This window comes from Corylus avellana, chromosome ca1 (genome assembly GCF_901000735.1).
Source record: "Corylus avellana chromosome ca1, CavTom2PMs-1.0".
In the NCBI taxonomy this organism is placed as follows: Eukaryota; Viridiplantae; Streptophyta; class Magnoliopsida; order Fagales; family Betulaceae; genus Corylus; species Corylus avellana.
The window spans coordinates 3,881,708-3,897,315 of NC_081541.1; the positions used below are offsets into that span (position 1 = coordinate 3,881,708).

Sequence of the window (15,608 nt, forward strand, 5' to 3'; positions counted from 1 at the left end):
TAAGAAGTTAGTTTGCATATGAGTATTTGCTTAACCTGGCTAGTCGAGTATGGAGCCTGAGTCAATACAGTAAGGCATTTGGTTTCAAAGAGATAGGATATGCATCCTTTTATAGATAAACAAACTTTGAGATTAATGTTTTCTTAACAATGTGGGACAAGTTAACAGGTTACATTCAGACTGCATTGGGACAACGACCCCTACAAAAAACTATTTTTTCAACGTCTCTCTCTCAATCCCCCTCACCAGTCACAACGCATCTTCCACCTGAACTCTCATTTCCCACTCTCTCACTCTCGCTCATCAAATAAGTAGTGATAGTGTTTGGGTCTGTATGATTCTTCAATAGTTTATGCCTTTTGCAATCTCCCTCAATAGTTTCTACTTGATTCTTCTTCATTTCGTTAAGGTCTGCTCTAATTGAATCGAGGTCTTTTTAATGATTGCTCTCTCTCTCTCTCTCTTTGATCACGAAGGGTTTATAATTTTTCATTCTCTAACACTTAAATATAAATGCAATTTTAAGATTTTAATAATTATGAGATTTATAATTAATTATGTATTACTTAGTTTATATATATACACACACACACACGAGCTTATACGAGCTTGCTCACGAGCTTAGCCGAGTCGAGCCGAACTTGCTTCGTTTAATATTCGAGTTAGGATTTGTGTTCATGAAGTGCTTCATTTAATATTCGAGTCGAACACGAGCCAAGCTTATGCGAGCCGAGCCCGAGCTTGCTCGCGAGACGCTTCGCTCACTTAACAGCCCCATCAGGTCTGGCTACCTTCCTCCGCTTTGTCCATCTCTGGTATTGCTATGCTGCAATTTTATTTGCTTTAATTTTATTTTTCCTTGTAATTTTATGTTCCTTGTGTTTCTATTTTCTGGCCAGTTCCTTGAACTAGTCGCTTTTTCATTTTTTGATAGAATTTTTCCTCTCTTTACTTACTATCGGATTTGGTTTCTTCTACCTACCACTGATGGTAATTTTGATAGGTTTTGTTCCGTTTACAGAATTTTGCCATATAATTTAGCCTTTATTGACCGTTTCAGTTCGCTTGATGGGCTGGGTCATTCATTTGACCCATTTCCGGTTGTTCTTCGGAAGGTTTTTTGGCTTTTGTTTTTTTTTTTTTTTTTTTCTTGTAATTCCCTTTCCCCTTCCCCACTTTGAATAGAAAAAAATAAAATAAAAAACCTTATATACATTTAATAAAGCTCACCCTTAAAGTAATGCGTTTTTTTTGTTTTTTTTTTGGATAAATGAAACCCTCCAATTTTGACAACATACAACCAAACACAAAACTACGGTTTCAACTCTGCAGAAACACTTTACACCCATCTCTGCCATCAATCTAGCCTGCAGCAATATTCAAGTTCTGCAAAAAAAAAAAAAACACTCAGAATACCATATACAGACTACTCAAAACAGAATCAACCACAGCTACCACAAAGTTCTTCATTCTCCCTTGATCACTTAAACTCCCAATGGCAATAACAGGTGATCTAACTTCCCACTTCATTTGTAAAACAATTTTCTCCTCTTTAAGGATTTGATTTCCTTGTCTAACATTGTTTTTTTGCTTCCAAATAGTATAAATTGTAGTACTCCATCCGATTTGCATAAAATGGGCCTTCATTGATTTCATCTTCCACATCCTTAGTCCCCACCTCAGCACATCATCCCAGCCCGTATATATCTCAACAACCAAGCAAGTTTTTAAAATTGAGAAATGCTACACACTCTCAAATACATACTCCTTGACATGGTACTATTACTAAAAGTAATGCATTTTTCACTGTAATTCCTTTTTACCTTTCAATATAAAAGATTATAGTCCTATGAAAACATTTCTTTAACTTAATTACATGGAAAAATTAATAAGAAGACATAGTAGAACAAGCAAAAAAATTCCTGCAATCTTGGTATTTATTTCCAAATACAAATGCATACTAACAAAGAACACTAGGACAATCATCATACGAAGGAGCCAACGAACTTATGGTAAGGCATAGGTCTGTTGAAAGAAAAAACACAGAGCCAGAGCCACACAAAGACACTCAGGCTTTCATTCCTTCATTTAATATAGCTGTAGAGTTTGATTCAAAGTTGACATTGACATCTTGCCAAGAAAATCAACCAGACCATTCAAAACCATGGAGATAGATGTGTTAGGAAATTGATAATAATTAGCAACCAATTTCCCACCAGCCCTTTATGTGAAAGACAAGTTTGGAAAGAAAACACACGAGAAACACACACCAATCGCACCTGTACACAAAGAGTTTACGTGGTTCAGCCCAAAATCTGGCCTACGTCCACCAACAAGAGAGTTCCACTATGAGCAAATTTTTACAACTCACAGTACATGCCCATACCACCAAAATACACTTTACCCAGAGAAAAGCCTCACACGCTCATCTCAATACAAGTGATAATTGAATTAAGGACAAAACACTCACTCTCTTGCCCATCCCCTCCCCTCCCTAGCTCTCTTCTCTCTTCCTTACATTGAAGAAGCTCTTCCTTGGGATCTCTTTTAAGGGATTCAGAGATGATTTACTCTCTTCTGCAGCCTTCCTTATATAGGAGCACAAGGGTTGGTGAGAATGGTTGGTGACAATGGTTGGTGACAATGGTTGGTGCAACAACCATGCACTATTCATCCGACGGCTTGGTTGGTGCAACAACCTTTCACTATTGCTTTGACGGCTTGGTTGGTGAACTCCACCAACCATTTGACCCATGTGGGATTCATGGCTTGATTAATTCAAGGCAACTTCCAACAATCTCCACCTTGACTTGAATTCCATCAAGTTACTACAATCTCTACCATGACTTGAATTTTGCAACCTCCACCTGAGACCTCAGGTCCGCATCTTAACCGATGCCCATCCTCACGCCTTGGGATGTCGTACAAAACACTGTCTACACCAACAGTCATAATTCTACAAGAATTATCATGCTCCACCATAAAGAGCACATGCACTTAGAATTAAACCATTCTAAGAATTTTCCTTTCCGGCACATGTCGAAAAAAAATCCTGCTGAAAAATATGGTGCAACTTCCATGTTTGGTTCCCTCGGAAGTTCATCAGCCATCGACACCCTTTTCCACCACATACCTGACATCAAAGACCAAACCAATGTCCCGTATGCAATTGTGGACCCGCTAATAGAACACATCCATTATCCTGACATTTTTAGCAGTTATGCTAGAGGATGTACATGCCTTTATCAAAGAGCATCATCATAATCATCTCTCACTGCAGCGAGAGAAACACTATTAGCGTTTTTGGAGCAACTTGCCGAACCTGCTCCTTTCTTTAACCTCTGAACAACACATGTATCTAGTACTTCTGATCAGTACTCCGTGAACAGTGCCTCGTGAACAGTATCTCCATGAACAGTACCTTTGCTTGTGAACAGTGCTACGTACTCCGTCCTTGAACAGCACTCCGTCCGTAGACAGTGCTCCATACTCCATCTGTGGACAGTACTCCCACACTCCGTCAAGCCTTTCAATCTCAAACTTCAAGGACTGCATTTCTCCGCAACCTTGCTCTGATACCAATTGTTAGGAAATTGATAATAATTAGCAACCAATTTCCCACCAGCCCTTTATGTGAAAGACAAGTTTGGAAGGAAAACACACGAGAAACACACACCAATCGCACCTGTACACAAAGAGTTTACGTGGTTCAGCCCAAAATCTGGCCTACGTCCACCAACAAGAGAGTTCCACTATGAGCAAATTTTTACAACTCACAGTACATGCCCATACCACCAAAATACACTTTACCCAGAGAAAAGCCTCACACGCTCATCTCAATACAAGTGATAATTGAATTAAGGACAAAACACTCACTCTCTTGCCCATCCCCTCCCCTCCCTAGCTCTCTTCTCTCTTCCTTACATTGAAGAAGCTCTTCCTTGGGATCTCTTTTAAGGGATTCAGAGATGATTTACTCTCTTCTGCAGCCTTCCTTATATAGGAGCACAAGGGTTGGTGAGAATGGTTGGTGACAATGGTTGGTGCAACAACCATGCACTATTCATCCGACGGCTTGGTTGGTGCAACAACCTTTCACTATTGCTTTGACGGCTTGGTTGGTGAACTCCACCAACCATTTGACCCATGTGGGATTCATGGCTTGATTAATTCAAGGCAACTTCCAACAAGATGGGCCTTCAATGGGTACTTCATCACCGCGGTGAACTCCTGCTTCTCTGACAAATCAACCTCCTCATCTCCACCCACAGCCTTCCACTCGAAATTCCATACCAAATTGGCTACAAAATACTCCAAATGAAGCATTGCTAAACCAGAAGCAGGACAAATCCTCCTCCCTGCCCCAAAAGGCATCATCTTTATTTCCCTGTTTCCCGTTATATCAAACACTTTCCCTCCTCCACCACTCAAGAATCTCTCAGGCTTGAAAGCCATCGGATCCTCCCAAACCTTGGGGTCCCATCCCATATCCGCCACCATGAAATTCAAACTGCCATTTTTGGGCACCAAGTAGCCGTGCAAGACCACATCCTCTGTCACCGCATGTGGCAGCACGAAATGCCCAGGTGGGTGCCGCCTTAAACCCTCCAAAACCACTACCTTCAAATACGGCAACTTGTGCAAATCCTCCTCCTTCACCTCCTTCTCTCCATCCCCCACAACGACCCCTTTAATCTCTGCCAAAACCCTCTCTTGGACGTGTGGGTATTTCACCAAATTCGCCATTATCCACTGCAACGCCGTGGGTGTTGTGTCCGTCCCCGCGTTGAGAAACTCCGAGCACAAGCTAATCATTTCCCCCTCTTCAAGCTTCCTCTTCGCCTCCGGCAACTCCAAATCCAACAACGTGTCCACGTACGACTCCACAAACTCATCATCTGTGTCTACGTCGTCCTCTTTTGCCTTGCTTGCCCTTTCCTGCTTCGCTCTCTTCCTCGCTTCTATCACAGGCATCAGTACATCGTCCAGGGATCTCCGAACCTTCCAAAACTCCTCCCAACGCTTACGGAATATTATCTTTCCAATCGTCGGCCAAAAATTGAGCATGTTAAAGCGGCTAAAGCCCAAAAGCAAGTGATGCTGCGCGTTTTCGATTTCCTTTATCTGGGTCTCGCTGAGCTTGTCCCCGAAACACATGAGTACCACCAAGCAAAACATGGCGTATTGGAAATGGTCAATCAGAACGACAGGGTTAACGTTGCCGGAGTCCGTCGTGGAGTGAGATATAAGGCGGTTGATAAGATGTCCAAGACCCACTTGCGGGCGCAAGAGTAGGATGTTACATAACGAGAATAGATTATAGGTTTTGAGGAACCTAGACCTTAGATTCTAAGGAACTTAGATCTTTTAGATTTTGAAGAAATCTAAAAAACCATTTTCAAACTTACGGTTTGTGATTAATTTTCTGATTCTTTTCATTAATGAGCTGGATGTCTTTAAATGGACAATTACAATGCATAATAAAATAAAAGACTAATTAGAATAAACTACTGATAATATTTATCCCTAAGATTTAAATTATACTAACTATTCTAATAATAATACTTATCTCTAATATTTAAATGCTAATCTCTAATCTAATGTTATCTATAAAGATAACATATTATCCTAAGGTATTTTAATCATAAAATACATCTTTATTAAACTCCTAACATTCTATTCCCCTTAAGGAGACCTTGTCCTCAAGGTCTTGAAATTCTTTTCTTCCATCGTTACTCGTTTCAGGCATTCCCTTGGTGGCCGTTCAAGAGGTGGGATCAATTCTTTGTCATCAAGCGTCCAAATTTGCACAAGCCCACTCACTTGCCGCTACCAATGAACATTGGACTGCCTGTTGTTATGTGATACAGGATGGCGACGAAGCGCTTGCAATGGAGCACAGGGTGGACATGGTTGCCTTGTTTTGGCTACGTACAATGAACATTCCTTCATTTTATCCTGCCTTTGCTGTTTAATAGTTGACCGTGCAATGTAATGACATTGGGATGGATCTTGCAATTTGACAACGTTGTGGATGGTTTTAGTTGGTTAGGACTCCATCAGTGGCTGGGATTATAGTGATAGCATGGGATATGGCGGTAGCACCATTTGTGGCTGCTCGTAGCAATGAAGTTTATTGTTGTTATCAGTTGAACCATCGTCAAATTTGGCAATCAATGCAGATAGTGTTTTTTTGAATCTTCCATCTTCTTCATAAAGCCTTCAACCATAGTCATGAGGTTACCAAGCTGCTGCTCAAGTCGATCCAGCCTTGGATTCGCCATTGAACAAGATAGCGGCTCTGATACCAAATGTTAAGTGAATACGTAACGGGGATAGATTATAGGTTTTGAGGGAATCTAGACCTTAGATTTTAAGGAACCTAGATCTTTTAAATTTTGAGAAAACCCTAAAAAACCATTTTCAAACTCAAGGTTTGTGATTAATTTTCAGACTAATTAGAATAAACTATTGATAATGTTTATCCCTAATATTTAAATTACATTAACTACTCTAATGATAATACTTATCTCTAATATTTAAATGCTAATCTCTAATCTAATGTTATCTATAAAGATAACATATTATCCTAAGGTATTTTAATCGTAAAATACATCTATTATTAAACCCTAACATAGGACTTGACGCTCTAATAATAATACTGATCTTTAATATTTAAATGATAATCTCTAATCTAATGTTATCTATAAAGATAACATATTATCCTAAGGTATTTTAATAAAATACATCTATTATTAAACCCCTAACATAGGACTTGACGCGCGAAGGGTTTAGGATCTCGGAGGTGAGGTTGCGGCAGAGGATGCGCCATGTGGGGCCGTAGAACGCGGAGCTGATGTTGTGCTGGTTGCAGGAGATGATCTTACTGATGGGGAGGGCTGGGGGGCGGTCAGCGAATACGGCGCCGTTTTGGACGAGTGCTTTGTGGGCGAGGTCTCTGTTGGCCACGAAGATGGCCTGGTGCTTGCCGATTTGGAGCGTGACCATGGGCCCGTACCTGACGTGGAGGTTGCGGATGATAGGCTCGAGCTCGGAGAAGGACTTGCGGACCCATAGGATTCCGCCGAGGATGGGGACGGTGAAGGGTCCGGGAGGGAGCTGCTGGGTTTTGGAGCTTTTCTTGGCGACAATCAGACGGTTGAGTAGGACTGAAATGCAGAGGGAGATGAGGATGACGAACCAGGCCTCCATGTTTCTAGTCTCATCTCTTATGATTAGAAAGGAGACCAAAAGTGAGTAATAGCAACAAGTCAACAACCGGCCCACTCTCTTTATATATATATTCCCCAACGAAAACCAAAGCCTGAACCACGTTAACTGCTTTTAATGCGATTGCACTGCCATATATATATATATATATATATATATGAAATAATATCTTTTTTGTGTTTAAAATTTTAAATATATATAAAAATTTAGATATGGTGTTGCTATTATTATATTATAATAGAAACGAATCATTTTGATTTTTTTTTAATTGTTTTATTTTAAAAAATGTTAGTGGTTATTATAGTTACTAACCACTAACGGCTGGTTAACAGTTAATGAATTTTGCTAATCGCTTAGGCAGTTACGGTTAGAGGTTTTAACTAATAACCGCTAATCGTAACCGTCTTTTTACCCCTACTGAAAATTGCCAGAACTATAAATAAATAAAATTGTGAGAGTGAAAATTAATTTTTAAGGGATTATCTCATAAAAAAATACTCTTAGGTTTTTGCGAGAATGATGAGCTTAGCTACTTTCGCTTATCTAGTAACACGACAATTGGACCAAACGTTGATTCTCATGACGTTTCAATCACCACAATGTCCGATTTTTTTTTAAAAAAAAAGTACCAGAACTAATAAAAAAAGGTAATTAGGCTACAACATAAGAAAAATGCTAGATTTTCTCTTCTAATTTTTCTCTTATTATTTTTCTTATTTTTCAAAATTATCATTAAATTTGTGGGTCATATGAATCTCACACATACACCCCACAAATCCAACTTTCTTTGAACCATTAGAATCGCAACATAATGCTACAAACAACTTTCTTTACTTTTATTTTTTATTTAAAAAAAACAGATGAATTTCTCCCTCCTTTTTTTTTTTTTTTTTGTCTTTTATATATAAAGTAAAACTAATTTCTTCACATTAACATTAATCAATTCTTATTACTAATCCTGAAAAACAAAAATCAGAAGAAAAAAAAAAGGCGGAGCAACACTCCACCTGTTGAAGACCAATATAGCAATCTCGCCCCCTTTGAACTTGGGGCAAGAATTATCTTATCTCCAGCATGGGGCAGGATGGAAGGTACAGAAGATATAAAAATTCATATAATGGTCACATGAGGTTCTACATCAAGGACTCATACATCTGATAGGATTAGAGGTATTTTTCGTAATACACCTACAAAGGCTCCTGTATATATTGACCTCACTGAAAAGGTCCCTGCTGTAACTCAACCTTCACGTGCAGGGCCTAAAACTGGAGGTGGTGGAACTGGACAGAAAACTATGGGTGGTGGACCTAGATGGGCTAAAATTAGGGGGGGAGGGGGATTTGCAGTTCGAGGTGGTTGAGGCAGAAGTTTCGCAGTGAGAGGAGGTGGAGGCAGAAGTGGTGCAGGCAAAGGTGGTGTATGCATTAGTGTTGCAGGTAGAAGTGGTGCAGGCAGAGGTGGTGTAGGCATTAGTGTTGCAGGCAGAAGTGGTATAGCTACACCTACTAGTGCTACAACTGCAGGTACTGGTGCTGCAGCAAAGTCTGATACTATTGCAAAGTTGAAAGAAAAACGCATTGCAACAACAGTAGAAAAAAGGTATTAAAATTATGGAAGCCAAAAGAAAACGGCTCAATCCACAATGGAAGCCCTAAAGTCATGGACAATTAGCCTTATGTGTTTTTTGTTGTTTTGATATGTTACATTTTTTGTTAAATTGTTAGTGTCTCTGGAAATTGGTAATGTGTATGGATAACAATATATGTGATTTTCATTTGTAATATGTATGGATAACAATATATGTGGTTAGATGTTGGTAATGTATATGGATAACAATATATGTGGTTGGAAGTTGGTAAAGTTTATGGATAAGTTTTCACTTGGTTGGAAGTAGGTTGGAAATATGGACATATTTTTATGGAAATTGTGAATGTGTTGCAGGCTTAGTTACTTGCTGCAGATTTTTTTTTGTTTACAATGTGAAGGTACATAGTTTTTACCTGGTTGGAAGTAGGTTGGAAATATTGACATGTTTTTTTATGGAAATTGTGAATGTGTTGCAGGCTTAGTTACTTGCTGCAAATGTTTTTTTTTTTACAATGTCAAGGTACATAGTTTTTACCTGGATGGAAGTAGGTTGGAAATATGAACATATTTTTTATGAAAATTGTGAATGTGTTGCAGGATTAGTTACTTGCTGCAGATTTTTTTTTGTTTATGATGTGAAGGTACATAGTTTTTACCTGGTTGGAAGTAGGTTGGAAATATAGACATATTATTTATGGAAATTGTGAATGTGTTGCAGGCTTAGTTACTTGCTGTAGATTTTTTTTTGTTTATGATGTGAAGATACATAGTTTTTACCTGGATGGAAGTAGGTTGGAAATATGGACATATTTTTTATGGAAATTGTGAATGTGTTGTAGACTTAGTTACTTGCTGCAAATTTTTTTTTTTTTGTTTACGATGTGAAGGTACATAGTTTTTACGTGGTTGGAAGTAGGTTGGAAATATTGACATATTTTTTATGGAAATTGTGAATGTATTGTAGGCTTAGTTACTTGCTGCAGATTTTTTTTGTTTACGATGTGAAGGTACTTAGTTTTTACCTGGTTAAAAGTAGGTTGGAAATATGGACATATTTTTTATGGAAATTGTGAATGTGTTGCAGGCTTAGTTACTTGCTGCAAATTTTTTTTCTTTTTCTTTTTGTTTATGATGTGAAGGTACTTAGATTGTAATTCATAAAATCGTTACAAAAGGGTATAGATTTACCTTGATTTCTTTTTTATGGTATAGGTTTTCCTTTTTGCTAATTTGCAAGTCGGTATTTGAATTATCAGGCACGAGCATTATAATTCTCTAGTAAATCGTCATTATATCACCCATTTAAATTATATGTGCGGAGGAGAATTTTGTAATAAGGTGCATCAATTGTAATGATAAATGTTTTTTTATAGGTAAAAAATCAAACTCAATATACCGAGTGACTTTATGGTCAAATGCATGGCATACACACAATTCATGTTTACATAAAACAGGAATTTACATTCATATAGCAACTAATAAATTCATTAAAAACTACATTACATTTTAGATAAGCTTCTAGAATTACACAACTCTACAACATACGACATTGTGCTCCCACAATTACATAAGTACAAAATACCACATTGTTCTCCCTAAACCCTAAACAAAGTAACTCATTATGCTCCCAAAATGACACAAACATAAAAAAACACAATATGATCTCAAACTTACACACACATCAGTTCAACTTCAAACGGTCAAGCTTGCATTCATACGGACCACTTGAGTGTATCCAAACAACAAAATGAAAATGACACTTAAACAAATTACCCAGGAACACGCTAGAATTGTTTGGTAATTCTTCTTAACTGCATGGAGTTTGATCTCCCCAATCTCTACTTCCTTTTGATACCGGGCAATTTCTTTATCCATTTCCACTTTCACACACAGATTTTCTCTCTCCATTTCTATCTTCACCTTACTGACTTCAACTTCAACCATGTTTTCACACCGTTTTGCTTCTGACAACAATTTTTTATGCTTTCGCCAGAACCAAGTTCCAACCCTTTTACATTTCGTACACAACTCAGGATCAATCCATTCAAAGTAACCACAATCTCGGTTGATCTGTAAAATAGTAAACAAATATTAATCACCAACCTAAACACATAAAATATTAGTTTATAATGACAAAAACAGTTAATGACATTCCCTCTTAATTAGGATTTTCACTCAAAATTAAACTAGTGAGTACATAATAGTTGGAACTTTAATTACAGTCTTATTTATATAACATAATGGTCAGAATTCATGTACAACAAATTTTACATTTAAAATAGCTAAATGGTGAAATTTTTTCACAATCATTTTTTTTTTCAACTACACTATCGAATATGATAAAATTCAATAGTGTAGTTGAAAAACCATTACACATAAAATTCGATAGCTAAATGGTTTTCTACCATTAAATGGTTTTCTACCATTACACAAGCATCACGCCTAAACCATTACTCATAAAATTTTAAAATACATAAACCTTCTGGATGCTCTTATATATTGACAATAAAAGCTATGCGCGAGAAGTATGACATGTTCAAACCACTTATGTGCGTAGATTGAAAGCACTCTTCCCTACAAATTTCCCTAAACCCTAAACAAAGAACTAAACAAAGAACCCACAACCATAACCCTAAACCCTAATTATCAGTACTCAACCTAAACACATAACCAACAACAAAAATTAAAACCATAAACAAGAAATTAAAACAATAAATTATCAATACTTATCCTAAATCCTAAAGAACCCACAACGAAAATTACAACCCTAAACAAGAAATTATGTGTTTGAAGAACTTGCCCAAATTTTCGCAATACTCATCATAAACATAAAACGTGCCTTGTAATTTTCGCAACCCATAAACCTCCTCCCGAAATTGTGCTCTGTTTAAACTGTTTTTACAACCATCGGCCGCTCACAGTAGCAAAGCCTATGCGGTGAAGATGAAACTCCAGAAGTTGAGGTATACTCCATCGTTTCTCTCTCTCTTCACAATAAATCCAAATACAATAGAAAACATTTTTTGTTAACAATAAATCAACATCACAGAGTTAGGGATAACCAAATAAAAAACCCCCTCACGAAAACCCCAATTTACCAAAAGCCTTAGTTTTCTACTACACAGTTCGGTGCAAATTTACGAATTCAAAAAGGCAAAAACTTACCTCGTCCTACACAAATGCGCAAAAGTTCAAACTTTGGGTGGTTCTCGAGTGGTTGTCGCGCAGGTTGTCGATGGGCTGTCGAGGAGGTGGGTTCTCCCTCTGTCGCGTCCCTTTCTCTCGTGGGTTAGCAGCTTCTTCACCCCGTGCGTGCTTCGGCTTTGACAGTGTGACTTATTTATTTGTTGTTTAAAGTAAGTAAAGCCTAAATGGTTGGGTTGGGTTGGGTTGGGCGTGGGTCAGCTGGGTTAGGGCGTGAGTGAGGGTGGTAATGTTGATGGGGGTATTTTCGGTACTAAAACGCGTAAAGTGATCACGTGCGTCGCACGTGATCTCTGTTCCGTCAATCAAAGCGGCTTTGATTGATGGAATGCCTGAATTGAAAAAAATTGAAACTTTAGGAAGGTGAATTGCAAAAATTGAAACTTTGGATGTTGAATTGCAAATCGCTGACAACTTTGGGGTGGAGGGGGTAAACTGTAATTTTTCCTTAATATTATATTTAACCTATGTAAGACACTAGGTAAAACTCACGCTTTGGTAAAAGTCAAGAGCTTATATACCTTTGATAAAACTCACCACTACTGCCGACCGCTTTTGTGGCTTTTCCCCGCCTCCTGACTACAATAGTCGGCGGGTGGTCCTGATGCGCCGGTCAATGGCTTCCACACATCGGGTCAGGCCGCCTTCCTTCGCCTTGTCCATCTCTAGTATTGCTATTCTGAGATTTTATTTGCTTTTCTTTTATTTTTCCTTGTAATTTTATGTTCATTGTGTTTCTATTTTCTAGCTAGTTCCTTGAACTAGTCGCTTTTTCATTTTTTGACAGAATTCTTCCTCTCTTTACCAACTACTGATGATCGGATTTGGTTTCTTCTACCTAGCATTGATGGTCGTAATGTTAACCTTGATGAGTTTTGTTCCGTTTACAGAATCTTGCCATATTTTTTAGCCTTATTGGCCGTTTCAGTTTGGTTGATGGGCTGGGTCATTCATTTGACCCATTCCCGACTACTCTTCTGAAGGTTCTTTCGACTTTGTTTTTTATTTTCTTGTAATCCCTTTCCCCTTCCCCACTTTGAATAGGAAAAAATAAAATAAAAAAGCTTATATACATTTAATAAAACTCACCCTTAAAGTAATGCCTTTTTTTTTTCTTTTTCTTTTTTTTGGATAAATGAAACCCCTCCAATTTTGACAACATACAACCAAACACAAAACTGCGGTTTCAACTCTGCAGAAACACTTTACACCCATCTCTGCCATCAATCTAGCCTGCAGCAATATTCAAGTTCTGCAAAAAAAAAAAAAACACTCAGAATACCATATACAGACAACTCAAAACAGAATCAGCCACAACTACCACAAAGTTCTTCATTCTCCCTTGATCACTTAAACTCCCAATAGCAATAACAGGTGATCTAACCTCCCACTTCATTTGTAAAACAATTTTCTCCTCTTTAAGGATTTGATTTCCTTGTCTAACATTGTTTTTTTGCTTCCAAACAGTATAAATTGTAGTACTCCATCCGATTTGCATAAAATGGGCCTTCATTGATTTCATCTTCCACATCCTTAGTCCCCACATCAGCACTCATCCCAGCCCGTATATATCTCATCAACCAAGCAAGTTTTTAAAATTGAGAAAGGCTACACACTCTCAAATACATACTCCTTGACATGGTACTATTACTAAAAGTAATGCATTTTTCACTGTAATTCCTTTTTACCTTTCAATATAAAAGATTATAGTCCTATGAAAACATTTCTTTAAATTAATTACATGGAAAAATTAATAAGAAGACATAGTAGAACAAGCAAAAAAATTCCCGCAATCTTGGTATTTATTTCCAAATACAAATGCATACAAACAAAGAACACTAAGACAATCCATCATAGGAAGGAGCCAACGAACTTATGGTAAAGCATAGGTCTGTTGAAAGAAAAACACATAGAGCCAGAGCCAGAGCCACACAAAGACACTCAGGCTTTCATTCCTTCATTTAATATAGCTGTAGAGTTTGATTCAAAGTTGACATTGACATCTTACCAAGAAAATCAACCAGACCATTCAAAACCTGGGAGATAGATGGGCCTTCAATGGGTACTTCATCACCACGGTGAACTCCTGCTTCTCTGACAAATCAACCTCATCTCCATCCACAGCTTTCCAATCAAAATTCCATACCAAATTGGCCACAAAATATTCCAAATGAAGCATGGCCAAGCCAACTCCTGGACAAATTCTCCTCCCTGCCCCAAAAGGCATCATCTTGATCTCTCTGCTTCCCGTTATATCAAAGACTTCCCCTCCACCACCACTCAGAAACCTTTCAGGCTTGAACGCCATGGGATCCTCCCACACCTTGGGGTCCCATCCCATATCCGCCACCAAGAAATTCAAACTGGCATTATTGGGCACCAAGTAGCCGTCCAAGACCACATCCTCCGTCACCGCATGTGGCAGCAAGAAATGCGCAGGTGGGTGCCGCCTTAAACCCTCCAAAACCACCGCCTTCAAATACGGCAACTTATGCAAATCCTCCTCCTTCACCTCCTTCTCTCCATCTCCCACAACGACCCCTTTAATCTCTGCCCAAACCCTCTCTTGGACGTGTGGGTATTTCACCAAATTCGCCATTATCCACTGCAACGCCGTGGATGTAGTGTCCGTGCCCGCGTCGAGAAACTCCGAGCACAAGCCAATGATTTCCCCGTCTTCAAGCTTCCTCTTCTCGTCCAGCAACTCCAAATCCAACAACGTGTCCACGTACGACACCACAAACTCATCATTTGTGTCTACGTCGTCCTCTTTTGCCTTGCTTGCCCTTTCCTGCTTCGCTCTCCTCCTCGCTTCTATCAAAGGCATCAGTACATCGTTCTGGGATCTCCGAAGCTTCCAAAACTCCTCCCAACGCTTACGGAATATTATCTTCCCAAGCGTCGGCCAAAAATTGAGCATGTTAAAGCGGCTAAAGCCCAAAAGCAAGTGACGCTGCGCGTTTTCGATTTCCTTTATCTGGGTCTCGCTGAGCTTGTCCCCGAAACACATGAGTACCAACAAGCAAAACATGGCGTATCCGAAATGGTCAATCAGAACGACTGGATTAACGTTGCCGGACTCCGTCGTGGAGTGAGATATAAGGCGGTTGAGAAGGATGTCCAAAACCCACTTGCGGGCGCGAGAGTAGGACTTGACGCGCGAAGGGTTTAGGATCTCGGAGGTGAGGTTGCGGCGGAGGATGCGCCATGTGGGGCCGTAGAACCCGGTGGTGATGTTGTGCTGGTTGCAGGAGTGGATCTTACTGATGGGAAGGGCTGCGGGGCGGTTAGCGAATACGGCGCCGTTTTGGACGAGTGCTTTGTGGGCGAGGTCTCTGTTGGCCACGTAGATGGCCGGGTGCTTGCCCATTTGGAGCGTGAACATGGGCCCGTACCTGACGTGGAGGTTGCGGATGATAGGCTCGAGCTCGGAGGACTTGCGGAGCCATAGGATTCCGCCGAGGATGGGGACGGTGAAGGGTCCGGGAGGGAGCTGCTGGGTTTTGGAGCTTTTCTTGGCGACAATCAGACGGTTGAGTAGGACTGAAATGCAGAGGGAGATGAGGATGAGGAACCAGGCCTCCATG

At 39.3% G+C, this 15,608-nt stretch overlaps 1 protein-coding gene and 1 pseudogene across 1 annotated transcript; both read right to left on the minus strand.

Moving 5' to 3' along the window:
• Positions 1–3,294: 3,294 nt before the first annotated feature.
• On the minus strand, positions 3,295–7,237 carry LOC132167615 (cytochrome P450 89A2-like; annotated as a pseudogene).
• Positions 7,238–13,183: 5,946 nt separating this feature from the next.
• Positions 13,184–15,607, minus strand: LOC132168035 (cytochrome P450 89A2-like). Its single transcript, XM_059579101.1, has 2 exons — positions 14,030–15,607; positions 13,184–13,273 (listed from the first exon to the last, which is right to left on the minus strand). Exon 1 carries the CDS (start codon positions 15,605–15,607, stop codon positions 14,051–14,053), a length of 1,557 nt encoding a protein of 518 aa, XP_059435084.1. The 3' UTR covers positions 13,184–13,273; positions 14,030–14,050.
• Between the last annotated feature and the right edge of the window lies 1 nt (position 15,608).

Excerpts from the sequence above, each read along its gene's own strand:
- LOC132168035 (XM_059579101.1), bottom strand. The coding sequence starts at position 15,607 with ATGGAGGCCTGGTTCCTCATCCTCATCTCCCTCTGCATTTCAGTCCTA.